Source organism: Diabrotica virgifera, chromosome 9 (assembly GCF_917563875.1).
Source record: "Diabrotica virgifera virgifera chromosome 9, PGI_DIABVI_V3a".
Lineage (NCBI taxonomy): Eukaryota > Metazoa > Arthropoda > Insecta > Coleoptera > Chrysomelidae > Diabrotica > Diabrotica virgifera.
Window position 1 is genome coordinate 81,503,045 of NC_065451.1, and position 18,631 is coordinate 81,521,675.

General features: G+C 33.9%; 1 protein-coding gene across 1 annotated transcript; it reads right to left on the reverse strand.

The window, feature by feature from the left end:
- Positions 1-532: 532 nt before the first annotated feature.
- Positions 533-18,078, reverse strand: LOC126892862 (uncharacterized). Its single transcript, XM_050662672.1, has 2 exons — positions 8,971-18,078; positions 533-889 (listed from the first exon to the last, which is right to left on the reverse strand). Exons 1-2 carry the CDS (start codon positions 9,953-9,955, stop codon positions 654-656), a joined length of 1,221 nt encoding a protein of 406 aa, XP_050518629.1. The 5' UTR covers positions 9,956-18,078; the 3' UTR covers positions 533-653.
- Positions 18,079-18,631: the final 553 nt, after the last annotated feature.

Consider the following 18,631-nt stretch of genomic DNA (forward strand, 5'->3'; position numbering starts at 1 on the left):
GAAAACAATGAGGTCCTTAGGAGTTCCATAGCAAGCAGCCCTCTACTCAGTTCAAAAGCTGGTTTGCTATGGACTGTCCAAGTTGCTCACCATATTTTTTCTATAATGTAGGCATATATCGACAAATTAGAAACAATCTGCTTGTAGAATATTCTTTTTGATACAATTCCAATTTTTTGTTTTATAATAATCATAAATCGACTTTTCAAATGTGAAGTCAATGCTAAGCTAATGATTATTATAAATAAATATATATGCAAAAACGTCGTCCTGGGTGTTGAAAATCCTTGATGTTGATCTATCATTTTTCACGTCACAAAAATTCAATAAATATCTTTTCAGGGTAGTGGCAGTGTTGTTTGAATTTCACTTATTTCTATACTCCTTACTGTATACTTATCATTCGATTTGTTAAACATAAAGCAGATACTAACGTAATATTGTAAAAAAAACTTTGTAAGATATCAGCTTCGTGAACGTTTTGAACAAAACTTGATCAACCTGAAACTGTGCATAAAAAATAATACAAAAACAACATACACAATATTTAATATTAACAATACTTTAGGGGGTACATTACTACATTTATAGAATAGATCAAGATTTTGAATACTATTCGCCAATGCTTCTTTTTTTTTTCGAAACACAAGAGACTATTTCTGTTTTTTAATTCTGTAATCTTGTCTTTTTATTGTATATTCATCAGTGTCGATCCGATAAAAAAGGGCAAGCTTAAAATTGCATCTTCGACAGAACAACTTTTGTGACAAGCTGAAAATCAAACTCGTGAGATCGTTATAATCATGAGATGTTTGTAAGCTCTCCTTAATAAGCAAAAATCCATGTAAATGTATCCAGACATTGTAATGGCACTGCGTCTGCTCGTAACCTAAAAAAAGAATTAGAGTACATCAACATCTACATACGTTTCAAAATAATATTAAAAGATAAAGATTACTGTAAACATGATCTGACTAAAATGATTTGCTTTAAATCTTGATTTATCAGCTTTTTGAAATTCCTTTGTGTGTTTACAACATTTCGTAATTTTAATAACCCTTAAAACTTTGCCAATGGTTGAAGGAGTGACGAATGTATAGATTAAGAATGAGCCATTTCCAAGATCATTGTCTATATCAAGTCAATATAAAGCAGGAGAGTTGTATAAATATGCTGAAATGCTTTCTTCGTGAGTTTTACGTTAAGAGGATGGGTACGTATTTTCGGTTGCAATGCTATTCAAATGGGGATTCATTTTTTCGAATTCTGAGAAAACTAATAAGTACTTTTGAAAAATTTAAACGCAGAATGAAAGATTACGTTATTAGTGAGGGCCGAAAGTCCCTGAGAACTTCCATAATGTTTATTTTAATAAGTTACAGAAGTGAAAAACTAAGAGAAAATTTAGTGTAATTTTTAATTTCAAATATCTCATTCAAAATAAACTTTTTATTGAAGATATTCTTCTTTAGCGACGAATCGATTGAGGGTAAAATTGTACATTTCCACGCGCCTGCGCACACTGACAGTATGTAGTTCTGACAGTATGAAGTTCATTGTTAATCTTTCAAAATAGGTATGTATGTATCTGTAACCGTGCAAATAAGTCATTAAAAGAATATATTAGTGTTTTTAGGAAATGTATTATTTATTATAATTCTTGTGTTTTTGGATTAGTAAAATATTATGTAAGCATAACATTTTTACACTATGTGTCGCCGTGTTGTGTAATTATATCCGAAACTTGCATGTCTATTTCTACGGCCTCGCTGGAGCAGTGGGAAATGCGGCTAACGCCGCAACTCAGTGCTAACTGAGATTGGAAGGTTGCGGGATCGATTCCTGGGCGATACATATTTTTTTTTTATTTTTGGTTGTTTTAATAAAAATTTTTTGAAAGTGGTAGATAAGAAAGTTTGTTTGATTTTTAAATAAAATACAAATAACCTTTTAAGTATATTTACTTCGTTTAAATTACCTATTATATAATAGAAGAATATCTTCTTACGTGCGTACAAAGTACACACACATTCTTTTTTATTCTAAGGGACTTTCGGCTCTGGGTAATAATTTAGTCTTTCATTCTGCATTTAAATTTTTTAAAAGTATATATTAGTTTTTTCGGTATTCGAAAAAAAAATGGACACCATGTCCGTGGTAACATTTTCCAAATCTATCTTTGTCTTACAACGCACTCAGTCGAATAGAATATTGTCAGCATATTGTCAGTCAGACATTGACAATCAGTAACAATTTTAAATATTTGGCATGGAATCGGGAATATTTTGAGTTGTTGATTAAATAATATTAATATAATAGTGTATTTTGACAAATAATTGATTTAAGACGTGAACTTAATAAAAAGTTATTTTATTGTGTATTATTTGTGGCAGATCCAAACAGAGAATACATCAGGATAATATATTCTGTGATCCAAGTATTTTGTTGTTAAAGATGTTCAAAATTGTAAGCGTTCCATAGTAACATTATATTATTAAAAAATCACTTTAACACTTTTCCTCTTTTCTCGATTGAGATTAGTTTTTGTTGTACATATAAATTATTAGAATCACTGAATACATAGTTAGTGAAAAAATTATCAGTAGTAATTGCAGAAGAGCTCTAAAATTATTGAACTTTTCCCGAGTGTCACTTTGACAGTTTTAATTTCACGAGCCGAAGGCGAGTGAAATTATTTCAAAGTGTCACGAGGGCAAAAATTCTATATTAATTTTAGAGATCGAGTGCAATTTGTTGCGATTATTTCATGAATAAAGCTGTTCAAAACCAAAATTTTATTGTAATTTATTTATGTAAGTACAAATTAGTACAATTAAACACACAGCTGTTATAAATATTTCACGGTTGAAAGTCATTACTTTTATAATTTTTAAAACATTAATTGTCATTAATGTCACTGAATGTATTTTTTCGTAGCAACGAAGGGCATCTGACGTAATATACTTGACGACGGGAAATTATCAAAAATTATCAATTTAATTTAAATTTCTGTAGCTTTCTATTGGTCAGAATCTCCTATGAATGAAATAATAAACATTTATTAACTGAATTAATAATTTGCAATTATACAAATAACAGTTATCCAAGAACATTCAAAAGCCATCTCTTTTTAAAGATGACATTTTTAAGTAGAATGACATTCTAGTAATGTTTACGTATTCATACCAGTGTGAATTTTACTACACGTAATTTTCTGTGTAAAGACAGAAAAAGTAGCGATAGCCGTAAAATATTTGCGAATTATGTACCCATGGCCTTAAGGATAGTTCCTTGCCACTTGGTAGAATAAAAAAATAAGGTTAATGATAATGACAATATTTAATGGGAATTGACTATAATTTCAACTGAAAATACATTTAATATGAAGTTTCAATTTCCACTTCGAAACTTTTTCTGGGAAATAATGATGTATTGAAAAGAATATGAAATAAATGACATGACGAATATGAAGTGAAAATCGAAACGCCAAATTAAATGTGTTTTTAAATTACCAAATTATTATGACCACTCATTGTACTGAATGATTTTGTATTAAGCCTTTTTACTTTAACATAAATATAGGCCTAAGTTTGTTTAATTATAGCACATCAGTGCTCTAGTTTATCTTTTTTATGTATATGTTACGGGTAAAGTTAGGTAAACGGGTAATCCTAGGATTATCCTGGTAAAGTACGAAATACTCGCGAGGTATCGGTAATATCCGATAGTAAGTCTGAAATATAATTTATGTAATTTCTTGTGTGTTTTATTTATATTTTATGCCGAGAGAGAAACGTGAAAGTGTGACTTTTCTTATTAATTTATTTGACAACTTCTTAAAACAATATACTAATCGTGAAACTAAACTATATATGGTTTCCCACAACAACGTATCATATCTAGTGTATATATTAGATTCTAGTGTCCCAACATTCTCCGGACCCAGGAATCAGGCGGCAGTGAATCTATGTGGAGTCTTCAATGTTCTTCCATACCTTGACTTTTTACCCTTTTCTGACTTATCTTGTTCTGTTGATTCTTCTTTGTCTTTTCTTAAATTTTCTTGAATATCATTGATAGGTAGTTCAACTCTATATAGTCGTAGACATGGACGAACCAATACACCATTTTTTGTCTTTACTTTTGCGACCCTTTGGATGCCATCTTGCCCAGAATATACTTCAATGATTTTGCCCATGGGCCAGTTTATTCTTTTGACGTTGTCGGAACCAACCATTACAACATCACCAACCTTCACTAGATAATTTACTAGTTCCGCAAGGTATTCTTTCCTAAATCTGTCGCGTAACATTTGCCTTAAATTTTGAATATGACGAAACCTACCTTTAAAAAATTCTGAATCCACGATGTCTAAATCAACAACCTCATCGGAATTACCCTGTAATGGCTTTAAAAAACTTGATGGGGTTAAAACCTCAAACTCATCGACTTCAGAAACATAGGTAAGTGGTCTTTGATTTATCACCGACTCTATGTCGCATAACACTGTGTACAACTCTACATAATGCAACGATGCTTTCCCTAGTTGTCGGCGTAAAAGTTCTTTTACTACTCTTACTAACCTCTCCCACCACCCGCCCCACCAAGAAGCGGAGGGTGGATTAAAAATCCATTTTATTCGTCTTGTACCTGAAAATTGCTCTATTTCTACCCAATTTAACTTTCCAAAAATATTGTCACTTCCACGAAAATTTGTCCCATTGTCCGAATATATGATTTTAGGCCTCCCCCTTCTACTAATAAAGCGACGAAGAGCGTATAAAAATGCTTCAGTAGAGAGAGATTTCACCAGTTCCAAATGAAGCGCTCTGTATACTGCACACGTAAATAAAACTATCCACGTTTTTTCACCTCCCTTTAAATATAAGGGCCCTGCTAAATCTATACCTACAATCTCAAAAACCCCAGCATCGTTTATTCTATTAGCAGGTAAAGGAGCAAAAGGTGTTTCAATTTGTTTACCGTTTAACTTTTTACATGTAACGCATGAGTAAATTACAGAGTTTATAGTTTTCCTGGCTTTTATTAACCAAAAATTTTCTCTGATTATTCCTAAAAGTATTTTCGGACCAGCATGACAACTTTTTTCATGTTCTTCAACTAAAAGTTTTCTTACTATTGTATTTTTGCTTGGAAGAATTATTGGGTACTTAAATTCTTGTGAAAAATCGCCATATGCAAGTCTGGTTTTTAACCTTAAAATTCCATTTTTGTCTTCAAATATTTCGAACTTCCTCAATCCCTTTATATTTTCTGTTAAATTTTGAGTTTGTGCAAATTTTATTATGCATGTTTCAGCTCTTTCTAGTTCTTGAGCATTTAAGTAATCAAATTTGTTGCTTGTCTTAGCTTCTACACATGTTCTTCTTTTGTTCCTAACATTGTGGTAAAATCTAAGAATCCATCCTACTAATCTCCGTACTTTTGAAAACTTTCCAAAATAATTTAACTTTTGACAAAATTCTTCCGAATTTTCTGCTAGATTAGTATTAACTAATTTCATACATTCTTTCATTGCTTCTTCTTCTGTAGCGCTTACTTCTCCTTTTGGCCACATATTTTCTGGTTCTTTGAGCCATTGAGGGCCCTTCCACCATTGTTTTTCCAAAAGTTGTTTCCCGCTACATCCTCGTGATAAAACGTCTGCAATATTCATATCACCTGGCACGTGGCGCCACTGATCTACTGCAGAATATTTTTTAATCTCTTTTACCCGGTTTCCTACAAAAGTATTCCAAAGACCCTTTGTTTTAATCCAGGTTAAGACAACCATCGAATCACTCCAGTAGTACGTTTTAAGCTCTGTAAAGTCTGTTACTTATTTAACAGTTTCTAATAACCTAACACCTATCACAGCAGCCATTAATTCTAACCTAGGGAGAGTAATCGTTTTAACTGGACTTAAACGTGATTTTGCTAACAAAAGTTTAATTGAAATAGAATTTTGAAATTCTAGCCTAATAAAAACGCAAGCGGCATAAGAGTATTTACTAGCGTCAACGAAAACGTGAAGAGTTTTATTTATTATTAGGTTCTCTTCTTCTGGATATGCTAAATATCTATGTATGTTACAAAAATTGAGACACTTAACACTTTTTAACCAAATTTCGAAACGTTTTTTGATATCGTCAGGTAATTTTTGATCCCACGTCAATTTCAAGCTCCAAGTCGCTTGCAATAAGATTTTCGGTATTAACGTAAATGGAGCAGTGAAACCAATAGGATCGAAAACTCTCTGAGTTGCAGATAAAATGCCTCTTTTTGTTCTAGGAATCTCGTCTGTCCGGAACACTGTCTAAATTTTTTATATCACACGCTAAAGTGTCAGTTTGGTAATTCCACTGTATACCCAAAATAGAGATAACCTTATTTTTCTACAACCACTATTCAAAGTGCACTTTTCTGCACGGTTTTATGTTAGCAAACTTGATATTTTCTCACAGTATAAGATATTTGACATTAGTGTGCAGAAAAGTGACGTTTCTGTGCCGCAAAGTGACGTTTCTGTGCCGCAAAGTTCTTTTCTGCACAGTTGACTACCTCATTCTGAGTAACGTTATATTCTGTTTACATCCGTGGACTACCGCATTCTGAGTAACTTTATATTCTGTTTACATCCGTGGTTAAACTTTAGACAAATATATAACCTATAAGACAATTATTATATTTAACTATAGCATAGAAACTAAATTATGGATGTTACAACTGTTTTATTTTACAATTTTATTCTTATTAAACATTTTATAATTATCAAATAACCAATAAGGATTTAGCAACCTGTGCAAGAGACGTCGAATGAAGTAGGTTTTGTGTAAATCCGTGACTGCATAAATATATAATGTCAATAATGTGTAATAATTGTTTATATTTAAACAAACTAAGGCAGTGCATTAATTTTTTACTGATTTCTGTGCAATTTATTTAGGTATAAGGAATTTAAATTGATTAGTAGGTATTAATTAAATACAGTTTAAAATTTATCACATAGGTACCTATTATAATTAATCGTCGTTTGGAAATTGTGATTTTTATTTTTAGGAAAAACTGTGCTTGTAGAAAAAGTATAGTGTGAAACACGTGCAGAAAGGTAATTTCTCACTCGTTTGAATTGCGGCACTCGCTTGCGCTCGTACCGCAACTTTTCAAACTCGTGAGAAATTAGTACCTTTCTGCACTTGTTGCACAATATACTATTTCTAATTTTTCATTGACGCTAGAAACATACGTATCGTTATTTTCATTAAAAGTCCACCCTCTAATATCAAATTTTGCATTCTTTAGAATTTCTGTTGACTCATCAATAAATTTTTTAAGTTCTGTTTCATTCCTAACGCTAAAAACACAATTGTCTACGTAAAATGCGTTAAAAAGTTGATTAGCTGTTTCTGTGTATGATTTTTCCTTTTCTAAATGCAAATTAACTGTTGCTGCTAAAAGAAACGGACTTGGCTTTAGCCCAAAAACTACTCTACAATGTCTAAATATTTTTATTTCTCTTTTTTCATAGTTTTTCCACCACAAAAATCGTAAAAAATCCCTATCTTTCTCTGAAATGCTTATCTGCAAAAATGCCTTCGCTATGTCTGACGTTACCCCAATTTTATGTAACCTGAACTTTAAAATTAAAGGTATTATTAGCTCAATTAGATTTGGACCCTTTTCCAGTAAATCATTAAGAGAATTACCGTTACCATCTTTAGCTGATGCATCAAACACTGGTCGGATCTTCGTAGTTAAACTGGACTCTTTGACAACTGCGTGATGTGCCAAGTAGTGCGTATTCTTTTCCAACGGCTCTTCTTCTACTTCTTCAATGATTCCTGTATTTTCCCAATCTTGAAATATATTGTCATACTCTGTAAGCTTGTTCAGAGAAATTAACCGTTTTGTGGTAGAAAAAAGTCGCTTTTCAGCTAAATTAAAATTAGAGGTTATAGCCGGATAACCTTCTGCCCATGGTAAACAAATTTCATATCTATTTTCACTATTTACCACAGTGCTTTCTTTAAATTTTTCTAATGTGCGAATGTCTAACTCTTCTCGACATTTCGTCTCTGCTGGATCTTTTATACCCAGAACATCTAAACTCCATAAAGTACTCAATGAGTCAGTAAAATAAGTTGAAACAAACGTGTTTATTTTATTATTACTTTTTTGTGTCCCCATAACGGTCCAACCAAACTTTGTTTCCAAAGCTACTAAAGAATCATTTACATTTACCAAGTTTCCCGTTATGATTTGACCAAACATGTCTGCCCCTATTAGTAAATTAACCTTTAATTTTTTAGAAGCAGAATCATTTATATAAATATTTTTATCTTTTAATAAATCTAGCACCTTTTGGTCAATTAGTTTTGGAACGTAATTGCAAATTTTAGATTGCTCCAGTAAAGATAACCCGATGCTGAATGAATTTTCTAAATTTTCTATACCTGCCTTAAACAAACGATGAATCTTTGGAGCTCCCTGCAACCCACCAAAAACACCTTGAACTATATTTTCTTGTCCAATTTTAGTTAACCCTAAATCTTCCGCGCATTTTGTAGTTATATAGGAACGTTGCAAACCCGAATCTAGCAGTGCCCTTACTGTCATTGACCTTTTATTATCAGAAATAACCCTAACATTGATCGTTTGCAGTAAAGTTTCAGAAGCGACAGTTGTTAATGTATTTTCTAAAGATTCTGATTTTTGCAAATCTCTATTTTTGTTTTCTTTTTCATGCAAATCAGGACACATTAATGTAAAATGCTTGCGAGCGCATTTTATACATTTGACAGTTGTTTTGCATGTCCGAAAATTGTGAAACTGCTTTAAACATGAAAAACAACTCCGTTTTTTACTTATAATGGATTTTTTTCTGCTCTAAAGTCATTTTCTGAGCTTTAATGCAGTCCTGACTGGCATGTGTATTGCTTTCGCAAAAAATACAAGAAAACTTTTGCTTACCCTTGGTTTTTAAACTCTCTGTATGTAAGGTTTCTACAGTATACTTATCGTCAATACTTTTTGGAATTGTGAAACTAGACTGAGCAAGTTTTACACGCTCTTCGGCCTCCACTTCTGTTTTCAGGAACTCTAGTAGACCCTGCAACTCATTATTAAATTTTAAATTATTAGAAGCCCTATTTCTTTCCCAAATTTTAAGCAACTCATAAGGTAGCGCGGATTCAACAAGTGGCAAAAGCATCGCTGCATACTTGTCGCTAGTAACACCTAGTGTTCCCAAAGCCCTAAGCTGAGTCTCCAACCTATCATACAAAGTAGATAAAGCCATACCTGGGTCCTCCTTTGAGGTTTGTTGATTTAGAATTAAATTTAATAACTCCCTAACGTATACCTCAATTAAAATTTCGTCCCTTGCGAATCTATTTTTCAGTTGGTCAATGGCTATTTTATAATTTTCAGCGGAAGGTGGGAAGCTTTCGACAAGGCTTCTGGCTGGCGTGCCATCTTCTGTTGATTGGATCAGGTATTGGAACTTGTCTTCGTTTGGAAGGTCTGCGTCTTCATCGATTTTTCTAAACTGGCCCCAAAAATTTATCCAATTTTTGACATTTCCATCATATTTCTTTATTTCAAGTTTTGGCAGATGTAAATTTTTGACAGGTTTTTCATTTTTTGTACCTTTATTTTCTTGATCTTTCAAAGTTTTTAAATTTTTGATCAAGTATTCACATTCTATTCTAAATTTTCCTACCTCGTCACGAAAGTTCTCTTCATCATTTAATTCCTTGCTAATAGTTTCCGTGCTGGTTTCTTCTGCAAATAGAATGTCTTTTATGCTGTTGTCTAGAAGAAATACTCGCTCTGCTTTATCATCAACTTGTTGCAGGAGTCTTTTCTCGTCACTGGGATTCACCTCTTCAATATCTCTAAAAACTTTTTTCAGGGATCCTTTTATTGTTTCCCTCTCTAGCTTTAGGTTCTGCATGTTTTTCAATTAACCAGGGATGCCAATAATGTAATTTCTTGTGTGTTTTATTTATATTTTATGCCGAGAGAGAAACGTGAAAGTGTGACTTTTCTTATTAATTTATTTGACAACTTCTTAAAACAATATACTAATCGTGAAACTAAACTATATATGGTTTCCCACAACAACGTATCATATCTAGTGTATATATTAGATTCTAGTGTCCCAGCAATTTAAATAATTCAAATTTCGGGCTTTACTCGGGTAAAACACATTCTACTTGCGGGCTTGTGGTTAAATGCTTAATTCGTTATCCTAGTAATGGCAAGACTGTAACTTTTTGAAAGATATCTTAATTTAAGAAAATAACGCATTTTACAAAAGTAAGGAAAGTAAAACTATAAATACTGCAGAAATGAAATTTATAATTTATTTGTTAAAACAAGACAAGCTGCTGTGGCATTTGGAGTTACAAATATTTTCAGCAGCTTTGCATTTGCATTTATTTTACCAAAACCTAGCAGATACTTCATACTTTACCCGGGTAATCCTAGGATTACCTGTTTAACTTTACCGGTAACATATTTTTTATATGCGCGTCCGCGAAGATTATAACTCCCAAAACATTTACAATGAAAGGATTTAGTTCATAATAGATGCCGACGAAAACAATTATTTCCCTTTCTGTTTTTGTCGACGAAAACAATTATGTCTGAGAACTTTTTACTAATTATAATTTTCGTGGACCCACAAACAGAAATGATGTTTTTTGCTGATACTCATCAAAAAATAAATTTTTTCGCTAACACTTTATTAGGGATTATAATCTTCTTCTTCTTCTTCTTCTTCTTCTTCATGTACCATGTCCTTTCAGAACGTTGGTTACCATCATAGCTATCTTAATTTTATTCACTGCCACCCTGAATAGCATGCTTGTATCAACCCCATACCAATCTCGCAAGTTCTTCAACCATGAGGTTCTTCTTCGTCCTGGACTGCGTTTGCCTGCTATTTTTCCTTGCATAATATTTTGTAGCAACCTATATTTGGGACCTCTCATTACATGTCCGAAGTACTCCAGCTTTCTCTGCTTGATGCTTTTTATGATCTCAGTAGTCTCGCTGAGACGTTCTAGTATTGTGGAGTTTCGAATCTTCTCCACCCAGGAAACTTTTAAAATGCTTCTATAGCACCACATTTCGAAAGCCTCAAGGCGATTTAGATCGATTTTATTTACAGTCCAGGACTCGACACCATAAAGTAAGACCGAGAACACATAGCAGCGAAGTAGGCGGATTCTCAATGCCGATTTTAGGTCTCTGTTACATAAGACCTTGGACATCCTTCTAAAAGCGGCTCTAGCCTGCTCTATCCTAGATCTAATTTCGCAGTGACTTTCTGCGTTACAATTTAGTTGCTGTCCAAGGTACACGATTTTATCAACTTGCTCAAGTTTGGTATTATTTACATATACAGGGTGTCCCTAAAAGATTGGTCATAAATTATACCACACATTCTGGGGTCAAAAATAGTTCGATTGAACCTAACTTACCTTAGTACAAATGTGCTCACAAAAAAAGTTACAGCCCTTTGAAGTTACAAAATGAAAATCGATTTTTTTCAATATGTCGAAAACTATTAGATTTTTTATTGAAAATGGACATGTATGATTCTTATGGCAGGAACATCTTAAAACAAAATTATAGTGAAATTTGTCCACCCCATAAAAAATTTATGGGGATTTTGTTCCCTTAAACCCCCCCAAACTTTTGTGTACGTTCCAATTAATTCATTATTGTGGTACCATTAGTTAAACACAACGTTTTTAAACCTTTTTTGCCTCTTAGTATTTTTTCGATAAGCCAGTTTTTATTGAGATGCGGCTTCTTTTTCAATATATTTACGTAAAAATTTTATGGGGGTTTTGTTCCTTTAAACCCCCCAAATGTTTGTGTACGGTCCAATTAAACTATTATTGTGGTACCATTAGTTAAACATAGTGTTTTTAAAACTTTTGCCTCTTAATCTTTTGTTCATAAGTCACCTTTTATCGAGAAGTAGCTTCTTTTTCAAAATATACCTAAAAATGTAAATTATAAATAAATTTTCAGATTATTAACAGGTCTCTATAACCGTACTTAACCATATACAAATATGTGGTGGATTCGACAAATATTCAAAATATCTCGATAAACACTGGCTTATCGAAAAAGTAATAAGAGGCAAAAAAGTTTTTAAAAAATGTGTTTAACTAATGGTGCCACAATAATAATTTAATTGGAACGTACACAAAAGTTTGGGGGGGTTTAAGGGAACAAAACCCCCATAAAATTTGTATGGGGTGCACGAATTTTACTTAATTTTTTTTTAAGATGTTGCTGCCGTAAAAATGCCACATGTCCATTTTCAATAAAAAATCTCTGAGAGTTTTCGATATATGAAAAAAAAATCGATTTTCATTTTGTAACTTCAAATGGCTGTAACTTTTTTTGTGTGCACTATTGTATATAGGTAAGTGAGGTTCAATCAACATATTTTTGACCCCAGAATCTGTGGTATAATTTATGACCAATCTTTTCGGGACACCCTGTATAGACGGTTTTATATGCTGCTGTTTACTTGTTACGAGTATTTTGGCTTTCCGTATGTTCAGATCCAGACCTGGCTCGCTACAACTCTCAACGACACTATCAAGTAGTGTTTGCAGTGTGTTATAATCTTCACAATCTCATATAATCGAAAATAAATTTTTTTGCGGCGTTCGTTGAAAGTTCTACTCTTAACGGCATTTTTTGTAGTTATACTTTTCGTAGGCGGCAACGATATATATCACTGGTGAAATAGCTGCGGAATGGCCGAAGTTATAGTAACTTATGAAGAAACAGCGGGTAAAAAGATACGATGAATACACATTAATTAGTTTGATAAGCCACACATTGAAAATTATTCTTCACATTATTCACGGAATAATAATAAGTCATTGCGAAAGAGACGTAGATCCAAGTTCCAAGTTTTTGTGCCGGTCTCGGCTATCGGCCGGGACTAGGAACGATTTAAGTGATTAAGTGATTTAAGTGATTAATTCTAAATGACTATGTGATTAATTTTGAACTCAGTGGTGTACTATATTAAGGAAATGAACCACCAAAATCAAGTGCCAAATGGGGGGTTGTATAATGTGCCCCAAATATATACACAGCCTCAATAACCTCCAGTAATATAGCCCCCATTCTATGGATTCCCGAGCAGCCAACAGATAACAAACCAATATATCCCGCCTACTCTATTCCCAAACAATAATCACCAATATAACCTAAACCTCCCTGCCCCTCCAATGGATCAACCAAATACATCAAATGCTTCCCAATACATTATCAGTGAAGAGGAAGTTGTCATGGCGACGAAACAAATCAAGCGACGAAACCATAGAAAACGTTCACAATTGGCAAACAGTCACAAAAATTACAAAAAAAGGGAAAGCAAACACCAAAGATGATAACACAACAATGCAAGTGAGTACAAACAACAGATTTGAACCATTAGAAAACTTAACCGATAGTAATAACACACCAGTAACACCTAATAAACCTCCACCTATATTTATCTATGGGGTAAATGATATCAAAAAAATTACTGAAAACCTATCAACAGTCATTAAATCAGAAGACTACCAGTCGAAAGCTCTCCCTAATGACACAATAAAAATAAACACCAAAACTATTGAGTTATATAGAAAACTTATACAGCATTTAAATAGCAGCAAAATAGTTCACCACACATACCAAGCAAAACAAGATAGAGCTTATAGGGTAGTTATAAGAAATTTACACCACACGATGCCAGTTGAAGAAATAAAAAGTGAACTAGCTAAATCGGGGCATACTGTCCGTAATATCATTAACGTCTTACACAGAGTCAATAAGTCACCACTGTCAATGTTCTATGTGGACCTAGATCCGAAAGAAAACAACAAACACATTTATACACTGGATTATATCGGCAATATGAAAGTCAGCTTTGAACCTCCTCACAGAAAGAAAAATATCACACAGTGTCAGCGCTGTCAACGTTATGGACACACAAAAGCGTATTGTACAAGACCTTACGCATGCGTGAAATGTGGAGGAAGTCATCCAACGCCAGAATGTACAAAACGCCAGAATGTACAAACCCCAGAAATACACCAGCAAAATGTGCCCTGTGTAACGGAGAACACACTGCAAACTATAAAGGCTGCGTAATTTACAAGGACTTGTAAAATGTTGCAAAATGTAAGAAATAATCGACGACGCGGAAATCAGTCAACCCATAATAATCAGAACCAACATCAAAATGTTAACCCAGCACCAACTTCACAGTATCAGAGTCAACAATCACAGTACCGACTACAGAATGGAACTCAATCCTATGCCCAAGCAGTAAGAGCAGGAAATCAAGTAGCTGACATAGGGTCTCAGATGAACTTATTCTTAAACGAATTTAAAGCAATGTTCACCCAACTAATGAATCAAAACAGCATGATCCTTACCACTAATAGCCAAGTGTAACGCAAATGGTTTAGCAAACCATAAAGCAGAAGTAATCCAATTCCTAGAGGACAACAAAATAGACATCCTCTTTGTATCCGAAACGCATTTCACAGAAAGAAGCGCGATTAAAATACCTCGATACTCAGTCTACCACACTAGTCACCCAGATGGAACAGCCCATGGAGGATCTGCAATAATTATAAGGAACAATATACAACATCTTCAAATGCCGGAACATAAAACAGATAAGCTACAAGCAACAATACTTCATGCCAGGCCTTGGAACTTCGAAATTGCTGCAATATATAGCCCTCCTAGACATAAAACTAGACATAGAATCACAACTGAAGAATACGAAGAACTATTCAACAAGCTAGGTAACAAATTCATTGTTGGAGGTGATTGGAATGCTAAGTATACGAATTGGGGTTCACGACTCATTACATCAAAAGGCAGAAGCCTACTAGATGCCATCAACAACACAAACTGCACCTACTTATCGACGGGACAACCAACGTACTGGCCGTCCGACACAAATAGGCTAGCAGATCTACTCGACTTCTTCATCCTAAAAGGAATTGCAGAAAACTACACAAACATAGAAGCAAATTGGAATCTCTCGTCTGACCAAACACCAATCATAGCAACAATCAGCACCCACATAATCAAACGACCTGAAATACCCAAGTTGACTTCCCCTACAACTAATTGGTGTGAATTCAAGTACCAGCTTGACACGAATATAAATCTTATAATCAGACTAAAAGAAAAAGATGACATAGATAAAGCTATAAACCACTTCACCTGTCAAATTCAGCAAGCTGCATATCGAGCTACACCATCAAATCCAAAGCAAGAAAACACAAATACCACTCCGAATATATTACGACAACTAATAGTTGATGGCAAAGAAGCCGCAACATTAATGACAAACACGAATATAATCGACTAACCAGACAATTAAAAACAGCTCTAAATGAAGCACGCAATGCCACATTTGAACACTTCATTAGTACCTTGTCTAAAGAAGATCACTCAATATGGAAGGCAACAAAACACTTAAAGAGACCTACAGAACACAACTCGCCGATTAAGAAAGATGATGGAACTTGGAAAAGATCAGACCAGGAAACAGCTTCAACATTTGCAGAATACTTAGCTGGTATTTTTAAAGAACACTAAGTAGAGAATAATGATGATGGAAACTTAATAAGAGACTTCCTGGATAGTGCTTGCCCTATGACGCTCCTAATAACAGTTAATAAAGTTAAACAAGAAATAGAAAAAAGCAATAACCACAAAGCACCTGGATTTGACCTAATAACAGGATTAATACTGAAACATCTTCCGAGAAGAGCATTGGTCATGCTAACTATTCGCGGTGTGCAAGTACTTGGAAGGGAAACGAGAACCGACCGTGCGCGAGTCGCGTAGAAATATTGCAACTATCTTAAATAATTCATATTGTCAATTGAAATTGTCAAATTGACGTATATTTCATACCTTCTGTCATTGAAGCAGAAAAATTATATATTGCTCCACAATATTGATATGATATGCAATTATTATATAAAGGTAAATTTAATTAATTGTATTTTGCTTGCAGTACTGCATTTTAATAACTAATTTTATTTACTACATACAATTGTTTACGTTTGCACAACATAACCTTCATCTTATTTTTTCTTCTTATTATTTTTTTGGACTATGGCCTTGACAATTATCCAGCAACCAGGACTAATATAATTGGCCAATATAATTAAAAGTGCGAATAAAAGTACAGAGCGTAGAAATAGAGGTCGCTGTGCCGAACTTGCACGGTCCCAATAATATACAATAGTGCACTCAGACTGACATATTTCAAAATCACATGGAAATTTGCGCAAATAATAATGAAACACAAACCGGGTAAACCTCCAAATAAAACATCATTCTATCGACCAATCAGCTTGTTGCCGACAATGTCTAAGATCTTCGAAAGACTACTACTCGATAGACTGAAGAATGACATTAACCTAGATGTAGAAATACCCACACCAGTTTGGTTTTAAAGAGAGACACTCCACAACACAACAGACTCAGAATTATAACGAAAATCCTTACTGCTATTGAGGAAAAAGAATAGTGCACAGCATTTTTAGATGTACAAAAGGCATTTGATAGAGTACGGCATACTGGACTTTTATACAAACTCAAAAGTATTCTTCCAACCCCCTACTACCTAATCATGAAATCCTACATTGAAGATCGTTACTTCCAAGTAAAATATAACACAGCAACTTCCACATATTTTCGCATTAAATCAGGCGTACCACAGGGTAGTGTCCTCAAAACTCCTTTACCTATTATTTACCGCAGATATCCCAACCACTGAAACAACCCAAATCTCAACATTCGCTAATGACACCACCATAATCGCTGTCAATGAGGACCCCTCTATCGCGTCTGCACAACTGCAAAATCACTTTGACCAATTGGGAACATGGCTCAACAAATGGAAGGTGAAAGTAAATGAAACGAAGTTACATTTACAAACCGAAGAAATGTATGTCCAACAATAACACTAACTGATACACAATTACCAGTCAGCACACGAGTCAAATATTTGGGACTAACCCTTGACAAAAGATTAAGATGGAAGCCGCACATTCAAGCCAAGAAAACCCAGATCAACATAATAATACGACAAATGAGCTGGCTTATTGGTCGAAAATCAAAACTCAATATTGAAAATAAACTGCTCCTGTATAAAACTATAATAAAACCAATCTGGACCTATGGTGTTCAACTCTGGGGTTGCTCAAAGCCATCAAATATCAAGATAATACAAAGAGTCCAATCAAAAATATTGAGGATGATATTCAACGCACCCTGGTATGTGTGATGTATGCAAATAGGTAGTATTCGGAACGCACTCAAGTTGGTAATATTGTAAGAGTGACGTGACAGTGACAAGGACAGTGAAGCGGAAATAAAACCATTCTGAATCTAGACACGATAGATACAAGTTGTTTCATTATAACCTATCCTCCAAAGTTAACCTAGGAACCCTACCACGTGTTACATTATAAAATTACATGGTGCCGAAACCGTAACCAAACCGAAGAAAAACGTATATAAGAAGCATAATGGAATTCAAGGCAGCAATAAATTCCATGCAGATGTTGGGTAACGTGTATGAAAATTGGAAATTCTTCATACAAAGATTCAAAAACTACTTACAAGCTACAGAATTAACAAAGAAACCTGAAATAACCCAGTGTGCACAGCTATTACAGTTAATAGGGGACGAAGGGTTCAAAATATATAACACGTTTAAGTTCTCAACAGAAGAAAAAGACAAGTTAGAACTGTTAATAAAAAAATTTGAAGCACATTTCAAGCCAAAAAGCAACGTGTCAAATGCAAGGTATTGCCTGTTCACCAGAAAACAAGAAGGTGAGTCAGTAGACAAATTTATAACAGATATTATAAACAAGGCAAAAAATTGTGAGCTAGAGAATTTGGAGGACAGTCTGATTAAGACTTGCATAACTTGTGGGGTAGCAGATGAAACGATGAGACAGAGACTATTAGAAGAAGATGAGATGAGCATGGAAAAAGCAATCAATCTGTGTAAAAGTATAGAAAGTTCGAAAATCCAGTCTGAAAAAATGAAGTCAGAGGAGGTGCACTACGTAAAGAAAAGAAACTTCAATAAGAAATATGAAAATAGAGAACAGTGGGAAGACAGAAGAGTGAATCCAACTCATTCGAAGTCCCAAGACGGCCAGTTCAATGGTAAATCTGGAAGCAGTTCAGGGTGCAGTAGGTGCGGAATGGAGCACAGAGGCCAACCATGCAAAGCATATAAAGCTAAGTGTAATTTATGTAATAAAATAGGGCATTATGCAAAAAAATGTTTTCAAAAACAAATTAAGTATGTAGATGTAGATGATTCAGAATCAGATGATTTGTTTATAGGCTTGGTAAATACTAAAAATAGCAGTTTTGATGATGATTTCATGATAAATTTTGAAGTTAACAAGCGTAAATTAAGCTGTAGATTAGATACAGGGGCAATGGCAAACGTAATATCAATAAATAAGTTAAATTCTCTAGAAGTTAATGTTGAACTACAGAAAACAAACTGCAGGTTAACAACATTTTCGGATGAAACACTTAG

What these genes read in the sequence shown, in the direction of transcription:
- LOC126892862 (XM_050662672.1), bottom strand. Translation starts at nt 9,955, where the DNA reads ATGCAGAACCTAAAGCTAGAGAGGGAAACAATAAAAGGATCCCTGAAA. An exon ending in AGAGAGTTTAAAAACCAAGG is followed by an intron (nt 890 to 8,970) that starts GTAAGCAAAAGT and finishes TTCTTTTTTTAG; the next exon opens with GTTACGAGCAGACGCAGTGC.